This window comes from Scardinius erythrophthalmus, assembly GCF_964197995.2.
Source record: "Scardinius erythrophthalmus genome assembly, chromosome: 4".
NCBI lineage: Eukaryota > Metazoa > Chordata > Actinopteri > Cypriniformes > Leuciscidae > Scardinius > Scardinius erythrophthalmus.
The window spans coordinates 6025224-6042815 of NC_138224.1; the positions used below are offsets into that span (position 1 = coordinate 6025224).

At 37.6% G+C, this 17592-nt stretch overlaps 1 protein-coding gene across 1 annotated transcript; it reads left to right on the plus strand.

Annotated features, from left to right (window-relative positions):
• The first annotated feature begins 519 nt into the window (after nucleotides 1–519).
• On the plus strand, nucleotides 520–8007 carry LOC308690146 (leukotriene A-4 hydrolase-like). Its single transcript, XM_081364447.1, has 6 exons — nucleotides 520–634; nucleotides 6272–6326; nucleotides 6500–6595; nucleotides 6840–6922; nucleotides 7005–7109; nucleotides 7564–8007. The coding sequence occupies exons 2-6, from the start codon at nucleotides 6285–6287 to the stop codon at nucleotides 7682–7684; spliced, it is 447 nt and encodes a 148-aa protein (XP_081220573.1). The 5' UTR covers nucleotides 520–634; nucleotides 6272–6284; the 3' UTR covers nucleotides 7685–8007.
• The last annotated feature ends 9585 nt before the right edge of the window (nucleotides 8008–17592 follow it).

Genomic DNA, 17592 nt, shown 5'->3' on the forward strand with positions numbered 1-17592 from the left:
GCGACTCAATTCAGAAGACTAGGAATAACGTGTACGATTCACATTGATTAAGTATAGGTCGTTCATGAGGTCTTTATTGATAGAGTAACATGAAGGTGAGTAAATTACATTTGTAAGCTGCTGGATATTTTGTATCAACTAAATTAATAAATCATGCTTGCGTTGGAAAATTAAACAAGAAAGTGGATCATTCCTCCTCCATAGGCACGAATGGTTTATGACAGCGATTTTTTTTTTTTTTTTGGCAATTTGGTCTGATCACTTGTTTTAATGAATCTTTTGTTTCAAATCAGTGAATCGAAACGCGTGTCAAACTCACGTGCTTTCAGGACACGCCTCTTATCTAGTGATTGACCCAAAGCTCATCTTTCTGAAAAGCAAAAACATTTTTTTTAAAATAAAATAACAAAAATCGTTCTGAAAAGCGCAGTGTGCTCTGATTGGCCAGCGATCCAAACCGTGTGACGGAAATGTCACGCCCCTTACCATATTTGGAACATCCGCTCCGAAAGCAATAATGATGTCGGAAATGACCTTGTCAACCGAGCCCGAATCTGATTCCGAACCGGACAACAGATGACCAAGCCGATCGAGCAACTTTGCCAGCGCGACTGGAACAGACCGTATCAGATTGGTAAGGTTTTATTTAATTGGGGACATACTTACTACTGATTATAATGACTTTACTGTGTTTTTACGCGTCGAGCCACGGGGGAGAACATCATGTAAACATAAAACCATGTCTGCATTTGTGATCGTAGAAACGACAAGCAAGCGCTACTCTACTGCACAAAACTCGCGTTTGAATTGTCAAAAGCAAATTCTTAAAATATGAAAACGTACTTACTGTGTCTGTGAGTCAGAAGCGTCTGATTGTTTTCTAATTGTGTCCTCTTTCTTTGGCAAAGATAAACACCGCAGATCCACGACATGGCGGCGCCGGCGACAACAACTTACTGATTTGAAACAAAAGATTCATTAAAGCTGTGACGTGCAAGGGATCAGCCCAAATTGCCAAATTATTTAGGCATATATTAAAATAATATAAATGTAAATTATTATGTAAATATATTGTATTACTTAAAAAATGTGAAGAATTTAAAAAATATGTTAGTCTGTTTGTTATTCTGATATAAATATTGCAATGGAAATTAATATTGTCATCAATAATTTCAATAATAAAGACCTGTTCATGAAACCAAAGGGGCCAGTGTCTTGGCAAGCCCTTGCATTCAATACATGAGATTGATTCACACACACACACACACACACGTCTGGTGCACTATCTTTGTGAGGACTCTCCATAGACGTAATGGTTTTTATACTGTACAAACTGTATATTCTATCCCCTTACACTAACCCTTCCCCTAACCTACCCATCACAGGAGACATTCTGCATTTTTACATTTTCAAAAAAAAAACTAATTCTGTATGATTTATAAGCTTTTGTACCCATGGGGACCTCAGTTTAGGTCCCTACGGTGACACGAGTCCCCATGAATCTGTGTGCATTCAGGTTTAAGTCCCCACCGGTGTAGAAAAACATGTCCACACACACACACACACCAGTGGCGTAGGCAGAAATTGTATTTTGGGCGGGCCAGTGAAAAAGTGAGTGGGCCAATAGTTTTTCCTAGAAAAAAAAATTACTTAAATAATAATTAATAAGTAAATAATAATAATATATTAATAAGCATGGTTTGAAATGAATAACAACACACTCCCCAATTTCTGTTAAATCAACCATATACAATGCAGCCTGGTGGAAATTAAGCTTTTGTGCCAAAAAATTGCAACTAATTTAAACTAAACAATGTACAGTAGGATAGCCTATAAGGCATTCAGCTATACAGTACACAACACACCAGTAACTTAAGGCGAGACAGGTGAATAGGGTAACATTTTAAAATAATAGATATTACCATAAAACTTCCTCAGTTATTCTGGAGAATGACAAACAACTAATTTTGAGAAAACAGCATTTAAAGATTTGTAATGTAAAAAATCATACTTTTTAGCAGAAACAACTATTTACAGACACAATATCTTATCAAATCATCAGCAACAACAATACAAACCACCTAAAACACATCAAAACTTATAACACAGCATTTATGGCCAACAACTGAACAGAACCCCAGTCAAAAACAGTCAAAAACACACATCAAAATGTCAGAGCACGTCACGTGATGCATCTGAACGAATCACATTGTCAGAAATTGATATCAGCCAATGAGATTTCGCTTTTAGAGTTAAATGCCCCATTGTACTTTCACGATTGGTTGCTGATTAAAGGAAATTACCATATTTGGTTCCGACAGCATTGTGTACAGGAGAAAGTAGAGAGCTTTTCAACGGTGTTTGTGTTATGACAGGTGCAGAAAGCGATCGCGGTGCAGCATATTGATTAACAACGCCAACTTTTGTTGAATTTAGGAGAAATATAAAGACGCAAATAGACAAAATGTAGTAAAATAAAGACCTAAATGTGTATTTTGGATTTTTTTTTCACCACAAGTCTGAAATAATGCATTGAAGAAGACAAATAGCCCAAAATCTTAAAATTGACCAGTGAAAAAAAAACAAACGATGTTTTTGCCGTGTCTCGCCTTAAATCACTTCACGGGCAAAAATGAAGGAAATTAGTTAAACAACTGGCCTACCTTTGTTGTTTTCATTCTACAAAACAAGATGCAAGTGCCTGGGTTTAGTATTAAAAACAGAAATGATCTCATCATAGTCCAAAGAGTCACAGAGTTATTTTTCAAAGAACTAAAGACCGCCAGAGCCCGCCGCCTAGAGAGTCTGCCTGTCGGACTCGGAACCCCTAGCAACCAATTACGTTCCGGAGGGAGGCTTTCACGCATTTTATTCGGAAACAGAATTAAACACACACACCAGTCAACAATAAATCAGGTTTATATTAATATATTTTCTTAAATACATTTGAATAATAAAAATAAACTAAAAATGTATTTTGATCAAACTTGCCTGGGCGGGCCAGTGAGTTATGTGGGTGGGCCAGTGCCGCCCTGGCCCATTACTGGCTACGCGCCTGACACACACACACACACACACACACACACACACACACACACACACACACACACACACACACACACACACACACGCACACACACACACACACACAAACAAACACAAACACACACACAAACAAACAGGCGCACACATCTTTGTGGGGACTCTCCATAGACGTAATGGTTTTTATAGAGTACAAACTGTATATTCTGTCCCCTTACACTAACCCTACCCCTAAACCTACCCATCACAGAAAACCTTCTGCATTTTTACATTTTCAAAAAAATATAATTTAGTATGTTTATTAACCCATTTCCCTCATGGGGACCGCTGGCTGGTCCCCACAATGTAATATAAACAAAAACACACACACACACACACACACAACACACAACACACAACACATCAATGTAATATTTCAACTTGCCTCTGCACAAAATGACCTGAACACACAAGTGAACTTGAGTTATGCTACTCAGAATGTGAAAACATTCTCTCCATATCTGCGGACCGAAACACGTCTAAAACACAGACAACGAAGAACAAAAACATAGATTTAACAATATTCTATTAGGCTGACAATAATGTTTTTGTAACACTTTACAATAAGGTTTACACTTAAACATTGGTTAACTACTTTAGTTAACATGAACAATACTGCAGGATTTATTAATCTTAATGTTAATTTCAACATTTAGGCTACTAATACATTATTAAAATCAAAAGTTGTATTTGTTAACATAAGTTCATGCACGGTGAACTAACATGAACAAATAATGAACGACTGTTTTTTTTTATTAACTAGCAAATTTTAAATAAATATTGTAACAAATATATTGCTCTCATTGTTAGTTCATGTTAGTGTAATACATTAATGTTAACAAATGATACCTTATTGTAAAGTGTTATTAATATTTTTATCATAGTGTTATTATTTGGGAGCTCAGGTTTTCACTACAAGGACTATCCTCACATTTTGTTTTTATTTATATAATATTTAATTTAATTTAGCACTCTCATCAAGTAAAATATTGTATTTGACTTGAGTAAAGTAAAATCTTATTTTAATCAGAGTAAATAAAATTAACAAATATTGACTATATATGTGTAAAATAATAATACAATGAATGAAGCAAAAGTCTAATATGGGTATATTATTTAAATATATCAGGACAAAAACACAAGGATAATTATGTTCACATTTCTACTGCCCTATTTCACATAGCAGATGATGCTTACAAGCTAAAATAAAATAAAAATAAAAAGTTGACATACCTTTGTAATGTGTGTCATTACCTGAATGATCCACAACTGTTTTTACAATTGTGGTCAGAATTATTGGCACCCCTGCTATGATCAAAGATGGCTGTAAAATAAATCTGTAAAATAAATCTGCATGTAAAATAAATCTGCATCCTTTCTATCTTTAATTTAAAAAAAAAAAAAAAATCAAGAGGAAAAAATAACCTTTCATTGAAGTAAAAGAATAGAAAGTAAATCACATTAGGAAATAAATGCTTTTCTCCAAAACACGTTGGCCACAATTATTGGCAGCCCTAGAATTTTTTATGAGTAAAACATATTCCCATTAATATTTACATTTTTTAGCACACCAAGGTCCTGAAATTGTCTAGCTATGACTTCTTGTTTCACGTGAGTATAAATATGAGGAAACACAAAGGCCAAATTCTTTTTGGCAGCAAACCCACCAGACGGGGTTGGAGGAAACAGGGATAAAAATACCCCGCCCATGGTTAAATGCTGGATATTTAATGTTGTGTGCATATTGTTTTAGATGGAGGTCCTGGACATCTTGTTCAGATGCATGGTATCATGGATTTGAGTAAATACCAACAGATAAAAAATCAAAACCTGACGGCCTCTGCTAGAAATCTTCTAATGGGCCGTGGTTGGATCTTCCATCAGGACAATGATCCAAAACAAACATCAATCAAAATGTGTCACTGAGCACACAATGAAGCTTCTGCCACGACCATCCCAGTTCCCTGACCTGAACCCTATAGAAAACTGAAGAGAAGAAGCACCAGCATGGGGCTGGGAATCTGAAGGATCTGGAGAGATGGTCTCTGATCTCAGGTCAGGTGTTCTCCAAACTCATCAGGCATTATAGGAGAAAACTCAGAGCTGATATCTTGGCAAAAGGAGGTTGCTTAAAGTATTTAATAAAAGAAAAAAATATATATTTGTTTTTAATGATAGATCAAAAGGATAAACAATGCATATTTAATTTATACAGCCATCTTTGATCATATTTTACAGGGATGCCAATAAATCTGACCACAACTATGTTTTGTGATAGTTGTTCATGAGTCCTCCAACGCATTTCGAACCTAAAACTAACTTTAACGTGCTCTGAAACGCTCTACATTTACATAAACAGTATTTGATTCAAATAAAGCAAAGTTTTAAACATATTTACAGTAAGTTTTATAGGTTAAACTTTCTATTAAAGAAGTCAGCGAGCTTCGCGTTCACTGCATTTGCTTAATGCATCGTCATGATTATTGCTGATTGAAACGGCAAAACCCGACGCAACAACGAGAAATTAAACTGAATGTTTAATTAGGATGCATGATAAACAATATTTCAAATCAATCATAGTCCCCAAATATAGAAATATCTTATAGAAATGTCTTACTCTTGCTGTACTGTTTGAGAGTCGTCGAAACTGCGTGCTTGTTTTCAAATACATGGATTTTACATCGCACTCCTTTCATCCGCGACTGTCCACCACATCTTTTCGTTTATTAATGCGACGATATTTTCACCTGCCTTAATTAACCTAATGATTGATGCAGTTTCTGATCCTCTCCACTAGGCGGCGCAAGCGCGCTTCACTTCCAGCATAATGCCTTGGATCCTTATGGCGCTGGAGTGCAGTGGCCACAACACATTCAGACCTTTTTAACGGCATGAGAGTAGATATTTTTCTGTTTAAGATTCTACACATCACTAACTTCTTGAATAAAGTGGACAGGAATGCATGGATGCACACACCAGGAATGCCCCCCCCCCCCCAGCACCAGTGCACATTTGTGTGTGTGTGTGTGTGTGTGTGTGTGTGTGTGTGTGTGTGTGTGTGTGGTTCAGGTATTCCCTATGTAGTGAGGACAAAATGTCCCCCCATGGATAGCAATACCAGAAATCATCAAAAATCATTATGTCTCTGGAAAGTCCACAAAAAATGTGTTTGTGGCCTCTTTGTGCACAGGTATGACACCACTATGGCCGATGCCTGCACTGCTCTGTGCCAGAGATGGGTAAAGGTGAGTCTTTCTCCTGTTAAAGGTAGGGTAGGCAACTTCCCAGAGGCTAGCAATAGAAAACTAGCTTTGAAAGCATAAGATCCCACCCTCCCTTCTATCTCTAAATTACATCTAAATTAAATTACATTACAAACCCCTCTCTTCCTCTTTCTCTGTGTGTTCGTGCATTTTAGACAAAAGAAGGGGATCTTGCAAGTTTCACTGAGGCAGACGTGAAGCAATTAAACTCTCCTCAACTCATTGAGTTTGTGGCTCTGTTACTCCAAGAGGTACTAAATAAGTTAAAACTGGGACCTGATCATATCTAGGAACCAGAATATCTTGTTTGCATCCTGTTTTGTCTTGAATCTGCAAGATAAAATCACATATCTGTAAAACCACACATAAAATCTTACATTTTAAATGTAAACCTAACAAGTTTACTATGATGTATATTATGGATTCAATTACATTTTTAACTTTTTAAAATTTTAATTTAAAGAGTGTCTGTCCTCTGTGCATTGCCTGTATCAGGAGCCGCTTCCTCTGTCCCATGTGAAGAAGATGCAGGAGGTCTACCAGCTGAGCAGTGTTAAAAACTCAGAGGTTCGCTTCAGGTAAACGGCAGACCTGTTTCTTTAAATTATCTGATTATCACATATTTCAATATTTCATGTCAAATTGTTTGTGTTTATGCAGGTGGTTGCGTGTCTGTGTGAGGGCACATTGGGAGGAAGCTGTTCCCCTGGCGCTGAAGATGGCTACCGAACAGGGCAGAATGAAATTCACTCGCCCGCTCTTTAAGTATATTCATTCATTTGTTCTGAGAAGTCCATGATTGGACCAAAAACAGCAACAGCAATAATTAGGGTCAGTTGTTAAAAATGGACCAAAAGGAACAGGACGTTACAGAAAGTTGGTAACACTTTATTTTACAGTGTCCTTGTTACATGTTACATGTACTTACCATATTAATAACAGTAAATTATGCATAATTACATGCAAATAACCCTCAACCAAATCCTAATCCTACCCTAACCCTATAGTAAGTACATGTAGTTGTTTAATATTTCTCAGTACTTAAATATATAATTACACTGTAACAATGACACCTTAAAATGAAGTGTCACCGTTTTGTCATTTCCTTGCTGACATGAGCAACAAAACATTGACTAAACTTGTTTTTAATTGTCGAGAGCTCTTCAAGACCATTTCAAAAGTGCACTTGCTGACCCTTCTCTCTCTCTTTCCCTTTTAGGGAAGTTTACAACTTCTCCAAGTACAGCGACGAGGCAGTGAAGACTTTTAAGGAGCACCGTGGAGCAATGCACCCCGTCACAGCGATGCTCGTGGCCAAGGATCTGAAAATCGATGGCTAAAATGCTGCTTTCTGACCGTCTTATGCGCAGGCAGTGTTTCTGTGCTTCAGCTTAGTCCTCAGATGCAAACCTGCATATCAGGTTAATGTGCAGAACGTTTTTCTCATTGGCCGAAGCTTGGCTTTTTAATGTCTTGATGGAGGTTTCAGTCTCAGGGCTCAGTATCATGCAGTTTGGTGTTAAAAAAACAGCATATCTTGCTATATCCCTTTATATGATTTGTCAAAAGTAATGTTCTGTAATAAACTCCTCTGTACAAGAAGTTTCTACTCTATTGTCTAATAAAAATTGTGTCTTGATACAGAATAAGGTGCATGGCACATAAACAGATGTACTACATGCGTACTGCATGCTCAACATGCGTATGTTTTTCTATTTCTTTAAGTTGCACAATTCAACAAATCATAAAGTGGCATTTTTGGACAGTTCTTCAGGGGACTCTCTAAAATTAATTGTATATAAAGATGTTCACTCCCTGTCCCTTCCCCACCCATTTAAGTTCCCATCACTTGCTTTTTCAAAAAGAAAATGATAGGAACCCACAACTCAACATCGAGAGAATATAGAACACAACTCAACATCGAGAGAATATAAAACACAACATTATCATATAAACTGCCTGCTGAACATCATAAAGAGAGGCTAGAAAGAACTCTTGAGGTATTTCTTGCATAAAGATCTGGATGCTTTCCATCAGTTCCTTAATCACAGACACAATTATAAACAATACATTTTGAATTATAAATTTTGATAAGCTGACTTCTATTTAACAGTTTAAACATAGTGAGTGTTAAATAGGTAAAGTGTAAAAAATTATTTATTTTTTCATTTTGAACTTTTGCTTTCACTTTTTTTATTTGTAAAGTGTGACTTTTTTTTCTTTCATTATTTTTTCATTTTGTACTTTTTACTTTTACTTTAAATTTAGTTGCTAAAAAAACTTTTAAAAGTAACTAAGTAACAAAGTAATAGTTACTTTTACTTACTTTTTATTTTACTTATTACTTTTACTTTTTATGGTATCTTTTATGGTAAACCAGTAACCACTTTTAAAAGTGACTAAGTTAAATTAGCTATACTTAGTAACTTGGTAACTATTACTTAGTTACTTTTAAAAGTAACTTTTCACTTTTGTTTTAGAAATTTAGTTGTTAAAAGTAACTGTTACTTAGTTACTTTTAAAAGTTACTTAGTTAAAAAGTTACTTAGTTGTAAAAGTACTTGTAAAAGTAACTATTACTTAGTTACTTTAAACTAACTATTACTTAGTTACTTTTAACAACTTTTAAAAGTAACTATTACTAAGTAACTTTTAAAAGTAACTTAGTTACTTTTAACAACTAAAGTGAAAAAAAGTCCAAAAATGAAAAAGAAAAGAATAATGAAAAAGAAAAAAAGTCAAAGTCCAAAAAAGAAAAGTCAAAGTCCAAAAAAGAAAAAAAAGCCAAAGTCCAAAAAAGAAGCCCCGCCCCGCCCCGCCCCGCCCCGCCCCGCCCCGCCCCGCCCCGCCCCAAAGGTTTTTAATAATTAAGTTGATTTTTAATTATTATATTATTAAACGTAGCAAAAAATAAGCGCGAAGCAAGATAACCGCAGCGACAGGCACTCCGAAACCTCGGGGGGGGGACACACACACACTACCCCCCCCTTTGGTTTTTTGGGTGTACAGACGCCAGACCCGGGCTTGAACCAAGGACCTTGGGAAGGTTATACCATGACTCCACCACTGCGCCACCAGCGCCTGCACGGTTCGGCCGGTTCTCCTGGTACGTTTATCTTTTGATAATCACAACAGAGTATAAAACCGCAACAAGTAGGAATAGAACCAGAAACCTTTCGCTTCAGTGACAGCACCACTACCATTGAGCCACTGAAGACAACACAGGTTTGACAGTTCTCCTGGTACGTTTATCTTTTGAAACAGAGTCTGAAATCACAACAGAGTATAAAACCGCAATAACAAGCTGGAATAGAACCGGAAACCTTTCGCTTCAGTGACAGCACCACTACCATTGAGCCAATAGACATCACAGGTTTGACAGTTCTCCTGTTATGTTTGTCTTTTGAAACAGAGTCTGAAATTGTATAAAACCACAACAAGCTGGAATAGAACCGGTAACCTTTTATCTTAGCGACGGTACCGCTACCACTGAACCACCGAAGACGACTCAATTCCAACACTTCTCCAGGCGCACTTATCTTTCGATATAAAATTAGTTAGTAAATATGACATTATAATAGATGTATAGGAATCTCAACAGTGTTTTAGGAGTATGGAGTGATTAGTCAAATATGGAGTGATTAGTCACATGACAATTAGGACTCTGGTGATTGGCTCAAAACAATGTTCTGAACCCATGTGACAATGAAGCAAAGATGGCAGAAACCAGGCCATGCGCTTCCAAAGCAACATGTAGAACTTGAGCGATTACCTCTGAGATGAATGTGAATGCTGAGTTTGTGTTTGCTAAAGATATCAGAACTTATTGGATTCTTGTTTTTGGTTCAAAACTCCTAAGCAGACAAATCAAGCTCAGTCCAAACAAGTGTTAGCTGTGACTTTTTCCTCTAAACTCAATCAAAAAGACTTGCTGCTGTCCAACAGATGGTCATAAATCTGGACCTTCTGAACACTAGACATCTTGCAAACAAGGAAATGCCAATATTGTTTGTGTGTGTGTATACAGTTGCAATCGAAATTATTCAGCCCCCATTGCAAAAAACTACATTTTTCATGAAATTAGATACTCCCTGAAATTCCTTCACGAACCCTTGTTTGGGAAACCCTAACATAATGTAATGTAATGGGACACATTTCCTTTCTCTGAGAGTTTTTCCATCAATATGGTATAAGATTATCTTGTTCAAGTCTACCTGTTTTGACTAGTTAGGTCTCCATCCCTTCCCCACCTACTTAGGTTACCATCATTTGCATTTTAAAGGAGTGACCCCTCAAAAAGAAAACTATGGTAACTTAACCTACAAATTTATAAGCCAACAACACACATTCACACATTAGAAGAGTTACCTGTCCATGAGCAGAAGTCCATCATTACAGTCAATGTCTGTCCACATGCTCTGCTTCTGTTGACTGGACGCTCCAATCATCCCTTATTCTGTAGGATACAGACATAAATAAACACAGACGTTACTCCAAATAGTATTTTCATATATAGTAACATCAGATTTGAAAAGTTAGTCTAAATAATAGTTCATAAATATAAGATGACATATGTTAATACTTCCAGTTTGACATTATATTTACTGTTATCAGTTTGAGTTTGGGATGTAAAGTGAATAAAGTTCTTATTGAAAATTCTTATGATTGTGTGTACATTTGGTATTATTTCCAACAAAGTGGCCCAAACTCCAGGATTCAGTGTGAAAGTCATAGTGGCACAAGTGGCTAAACACATGTGCTCTGGTCACAAGACTGTGATTGAGGCTTGGGTTCAAATCACACAACTGAAAGCTTTAACTGGTTTATTTAAAAATCACAGGTCACATACAAGTAAATAGTGAAATAGAAGTTCCTTCACATGAAGAGACAAGAGATCTGTGGCTCAAAGGTAAGAGTGCTCCCTCACGGTTCAGAGGTTGCTGGTTCAATTCCAGCCGGGTCTCTGTGATAGGAGTGTGTGTGAGCGGCGTGCACCCAAACGAGGGGGATACCAGTGCGGTCTCCCCCGGAGCTTCCGGCACAGTCACCAGCAGTGGTTATGCTTTGGGGCATGAAGAAAAAAAGAGTTAATTGTAAATAAAAAATGTCCCGTTCCCATCATTTGATTTTCAAAGAGGAGGCCCTTCAAAAAGAAAGTGATGGGAACCTACATGTTTAGCACAGTAAAACACACAATCACACATCATATACATTACCTGTCCATGAGCAGAAGTCCATCATTACAGACAATGTCTGTCACACGACTCTGAGCTCTGCTTGTGTTGGTCGGGTTTACGCTCCACAACACATCTCTGATTCTGTAGTCACGGCATAAACAAACACATCATTACACACTGTATATCTTAAAATATATACATTTATAAGTAGTCTAAAATTAAATCTGTTATACATTATTAATGCTGTATCGTCAATCTACTGTTCATCTCGTTTATTTCAATTACTGTCTTCCAGGCCACAGAATGAAGAAAACACTGAATAAAACTAAAAACTAATTCCTCATTCAAAGAATGCCAGACCTACAAAACATCAGAGCAAGATTACAGAAATAATACACAATGAAAACCAAGAGCAAAGTGTCTAGTCATTGCTCTTGACTTCATTGTTTCATGCCTGTAGTATTATGACATTTTTAATTAAAATACCATTTTAGAGGCTGTGTTTTACTCTCATATCCCAGTCATAACAGGAAGTAGAAAAGCATGAAGCAACAGGAGAACATCAGAGCTTCACACAACTCCTGCTGACTCTCACATCAATCCAGAAAACACTGCAATAGTCCTTCTTATTACACTTTATAGTGAGAATATCAGAGGCCGATTCATTCAGAGACTAAAAAGGTAACGCTACAACTAACGATTAATTTGATATGTAGTTCGTTCAAGTCATTTGACAAGAGAAATTGACTTTAAGCGGAAAGTTACTTACAGGTGAGTCTCGTGACACTCGGTTCCTTCATTTTATCAGTCTGTGTGTCGGTTTTATTTGCAGTTGAGCTGGAATATGTGCAGTTAAACTGACATTAAGTAGCTGTCATCTTCTCATCTGCACGTGTTGTGATTGTCATCAACCATCATGTTGTCAAGCAGCAGAAGTGTCAGACTGAAGGAGAACCCCACTTCTGCCACTAGTGGAGAAGAGGAAGAGCTGCACTTTACTCTCGTCGGACTATAGTGGCGAGATCACATCTGTGAATCATGAAGCAGCAACAGAAACATGTTTAAAATCCCACAGATACAGATCATCTTTTACAAAGCCTGAGCTTAAGTTACTTAATAAACATGCATTATATACAAGTTCAGTGGCGCAGAAAATAATTGTTTGCCTTTAAACGAGAAAGTATGGTATTTCATATTTATGAATGTGTTTTTAACAGGAGGACAGAGAGGACAGAAGAAAAATCCATTTAAGTTTATTAAACTCGATTTGTAACGGTGTAATTCACAAAAATCACCACAGGAGGGCGAAACTATTTTAGATCTTCTGACTTTTCTGCATAATATATATATTCATTTATTTAAAAAGTAGACTGGACAACAAAATCACACACAGATACTGATACAGTTGATACAAAGAATAACTTAAATTACAATAAATGTATTATAGCGTATATTTAGCTAATATATCAGTCAATGATGAGCATCTTTTACCCAGCTTAAACTTACGTTAAGATACACTTTAAATCTAAAACATCCCCATTGCATTACAGTCTCTGTGGCTCAGTGTATAGTTGTCTTGTTTTCAAACCAGAAAGTTCTGGTTCAAACCCAACATTTGCTTAAGTTATTCATCATTTAACACAAAGCTCTGGATCAAACCTGTTGAAAACGCACATTATCTCTGCAGTCTCAGTGGCTCAGGAGAGAAAGCGTTGTGTTTCAATCACAGCGTCCTGAGTTCAAATCCCACTATTGCTGACTTTCAACTGTTCCCATTAGACAAGGAGTCCCGAAAAACAAATATCATTGTGAAATCCGTGATGGACGAGTGGATAAACACACTCTCTAAAGACAAGATTGTGATGAAGACACGGGTTCAAATCTCTCTTTAATTGCTTTATTAGAAACTCTCAGGATAATAGTGAAATAGAAGTCCAATCCCAGTCGGGTCTCTGCGATAGGAGTGTGCGTGGTGTGTGTGAGAGGCGTGTGCCCAAAGGAGGGGGAAACCAGTACGTTCCCCCCCGGAGCTTTCGGCACAGTCACCAGCAGCGGTTATGCTTTTGGACACAAAGAAAACATTTATTTTAATTGTATATAAAAAATGAATCCCCCTTCCCTTCCCTTCCCTTCCCTTCCCATCCCATCCCATCCCATCCCTTCCCATCCCATCCCTTCCCTTCCCATCCCATCCCTTCCCATCAAATCCCATCCCATCCCTTCCCATCCCTTCCCATCCCTTCCCTTCCCCTCCCATCCCATCCCTTCCCATCCCATCCCTTCCCTTCCCATCCCATCCCATCCCACCCCTTCCCTTCCCATCATTTGCTTTTCAAAGGAGTGGCCCTTCAAAAAGAAAGTGATGGGAACCTACATGTTTAGCACAGTAAAACACACAATCACACATCATATACATTACCTGTCCATGAGCTGAAGTCCATCATTACAGTCAATGTCTGTCACACGACTCTGAGCTCTGCTTCTGTTGACTGTTGATGTAATGGTCCAAACACATTCCTTCTGTAAGGAAAGACTGGCTGCAGTAACACGTCTCTGTCCATGCGGGGGCGCTCGCAGGCGAGTGCAGAATGAATGGAGGTCTATGGAGCTATACCCATCAAAATCCACTTTTCTCAGGATATAATTTTTTGTCTAGTAATTTGAATGTTGTATTCGAAAGGAGATGCAAAGAAATTACACATTGCGGGGTGTTAGATTTTTTAGAGTCACTTATTTGCTTTAAAAGGTCTTTTAAAATGTCAATGACGTCATACACATCGTACGACCAGAGATACTGCTTTACGGCAATCCTTCAGTCACTTTGGTGCTTTCGCGCTCTGCACTTTCTTTTCTCTCGAGGCATCGACAACACAGCTGACACAGGTAAACACACGTGCTGGAAGAGTTTTTGTTTTGTTTGTTTCTGGTCCCGCTTCGGATGCCACGATGCCATCAAGCGGTATCTCTGGTCGTAATCAGTCCTTCACTGACCAATCACCGTTCATTAGCAGAATGCTAGCGTGTTATGGGCAACAACAACTCAACCTGTAAGAAATCGAAACGACATAAGTACTCGTTCATTCAGCTTTCGACCAATAACCCATGTTGAACTTGCAAAACTTACAATAAAATCTGAGATTTCTCAACGGCAATCGGGTGAAGGAGACAAATTTAGCCGTCTAGCGCCTAGACTCCCATTCGTTTTGCACTCATGGGCGATCGCCCCCAGTGGAACTCTGGTGGAACTACAACCACAATTCGGTAACAATAGAACTTAATAGGAAGTGCCAAGGCTCTCTCCGTAGACGGGCTCTGAACATACCTGGAAAGTCAAGCTTTGCCTTTCGCGTTTTTACACCGTGACGAATACGAGGGGGATATTACTCGCGACTGCCGCAGATTTGAATTAATGCGGCCACCGTAGGAGTTAAAACGCCCTCGGAATGGGAGAGGCTAGAAAGTAATATTCAGTTGTAGTCATAAACAATCTCACCGCTAGATGGGAGAAAATCCTACACAGTGCAGCTTTAACAAACATCAATCCAGTAGATTATTATTACCTACAGTAAGAATACAACAACAACAACAACAGACACACACATAAAAAACACCATTCCTTATCATTCTGCTTAATAATATTAATATCAGAAGGCGAATAATTCAAAGATTATAAATGTAAAGCAACACCTATAGATTAATTTGCTCTTCTGAAGGTCTAAAAGTGCGAGTTCAGAAAAAGAAGAGCAACAAAGTCATTAAAACTTTAGTAGACGCTAATGCCTTCATTTAATAACAAGCCTAAACAACATTTAGATAACAGACAGCATGAAAATTAAACTGACGAGCCCTGCTATGATGACATTTCAGCAAAGCGATGAATCAGTACAAATATAATTATACAAAACATTCAGCGTCGCGATATCATTTTACTAGAGAAATTCACTTTATGTGCAAAGTTACTTACCGCAGAGTTTAATGACACTCGATTCCCGCATTTCATCGGACTCTGTGTGTCGGTTTATTTGCTGAAATATGTACAGTTGTGTCGTGTGATATTAATAGCTGTCATCTGCACGTGTTAATGTTGTCAAGGATGTAAATGAGTCGCTCTGACAGTGAAACGCGCTCATGCCGCCTAGTGGAGCGGTTAAGAACTGCACTTCAGTTTCTGTCATTCTGCTATTAATATTATTGTTAAACACATTATACGCCTACTTAAATGTGTTCTGGGCAAGTGAGTCTGTGGCCAGTCATAGGTGAGAGGGCTGAAATGTCATGTTCATATGTTTGAAAACTAATCTATGGTTTTGTCAGATCAGCTCTCATTGTTTATATGAACAACATCACTGGGATGCATTTGCAATCCCCTATTTGCACATTACTCTTCACGAGTTTTCTATTAAAGGGATAGTTCACTTTAAAATGAAAATTCTGTCATCATATACTCATCCTCATGTTGTTTCAAACCTGTATGAATTTCTTTCTTCTGCTGAACAGAAAGGAAGATATTTAGAAGAATGTCACTAACCAGACATTTTCTGGTCTCATTGACTTCCATAGTATTTTTTTTCCTACTATGGAAGTCAATGAGACCAGAAACTGTCTGGTTACTGGTATTCTTCTAAATATCTTCCTTTCTGTTCAGCAGAAGAAAGAAATTCATACAGGTTTGAAACAACATGAGGATGAGTATATGATGACAGAATTTTCATTTTAAAGTGAACTATCCCTTTAATATTTCTTGATGTTCCTTTAACACTCACTACATTGGCTACACCAGTGGTTTAGTGATAATGAGTGAATGAACCTGTGAACGCATTTAAACAAATCTTTTTAGTGATTGTCCAATACAACTTTTTACTGCTGTTCTCTTTAGCGCCATCTGGTGGTTTAAAAGACGAAGCGCATCTACTGTTAAACCCGCTGGTTGTATGGCATAACCTACCTGTCAGTGTCAACACTCCCGTTTTCCCCGGGAAAGCGCATCACTCATTCCTGGGAATTCATTTGACATCGCAGCCTGACCTTGACAGAAATAAATATCCTACGCCAAAAGTAGGCTACCAGAGAAAAAGTCTCAGCTGTGCTCAGATTTGTAAACCGTACAGTTGCTTTGGTTTTTCAATCCATACCCGTTTCGCTCCGTGGCTCAAAAGGGACACAACAAAAACAGGGACACCCGAGAAAGCCAAAATAGAATGCAAAATTTATTAACAAAATAGAACTATACAGAAAAAAAAAACTACGTACAACGGTAACAGTGAACAAATAGTTCTTTGTAATAGTTGTTTGTAATATTCAGTTCCTGTTAAAAATTGTGAAATACTGTTCCAATAGGTGAAGTTACACAACAATATGCTGATTGATTAGGCTACATAACAATATTTGGATGTAATATTCAGTTCCAGTGAAAATCTGTTCCAGTCAACGGAGTAGGCTATAGGCTACACAGGTGATGAGTAATATTCAGTACCAGTAAACTACTCCACCCTCTTACAGAAACTGAATATTACACAACAGCCTACAGTTTTTCTGTATATTGATTTGTTGTGTATTGTTAAGATGAATACAACTGTCTTAACTGAATTTTTCTATGATTTGGCGATGGGGTGTGTAATGTTAGATGACATGAAACCGCATGTGGTTGAACTGAACCCCCCCCCCCCCCCCCCCCCCCATGTTGTATGGTTACATTGGAAAGGAAACAGGACACTTACTTTCTACGTGCACTGTGCAGTTTGTGCACTTTCTCCGAAATGTGGATGAGTTCTAACAATACTGGTGTGTGAATCATCATATATGAAGACTAATGAACCATGCATCAATTTATTTTTATTGGAAACCTAATATTTCTGTGGGGAAAAAACTCAAAGAACAAAGTAAAATAAAATAAAAAATCATACATCGTGTTAGCGTTGGACTTGGATTTATTGAGCAATAAATACTGGTGCCCTGCAACGAGATCAATTTATCTCCCACCAGGGGGCGCACGGGAGCTCAGAGGGCCGCAAACACGTGACTGCTTTTTATTTATTTATTTATTATTATTTGGTGTTTTATTGGAGATATTT

What these genes read in the sequence shown, in the direction of transcription:
- LOC308690146 (XM_081364447.1), top strand. Translation starts at nt 6,285, where the DNA reads ATGGCCGATGCCTGCACTGCTCTGTGCCAGAGATGGGTAAAG. An exon ending in TGTGCCAGAGATGGGTAAAG is followed by an intron (nt 6,327 to 6,499) that starts GTGAGTCTTTCT and finishes CGTGCATTTTAG; the next exon opens with ACAAAAGAAGGGGATCTTGC. An exon ending in TGGCTCTGTTACTCCAAGAG is followed by an intron (nt 6,596 to 6,839) that starts GTACTAAATAAG and finishes TGCCTGTATCAG; the next exon opens with GAGCCGCTTCCTCTGTCCCA.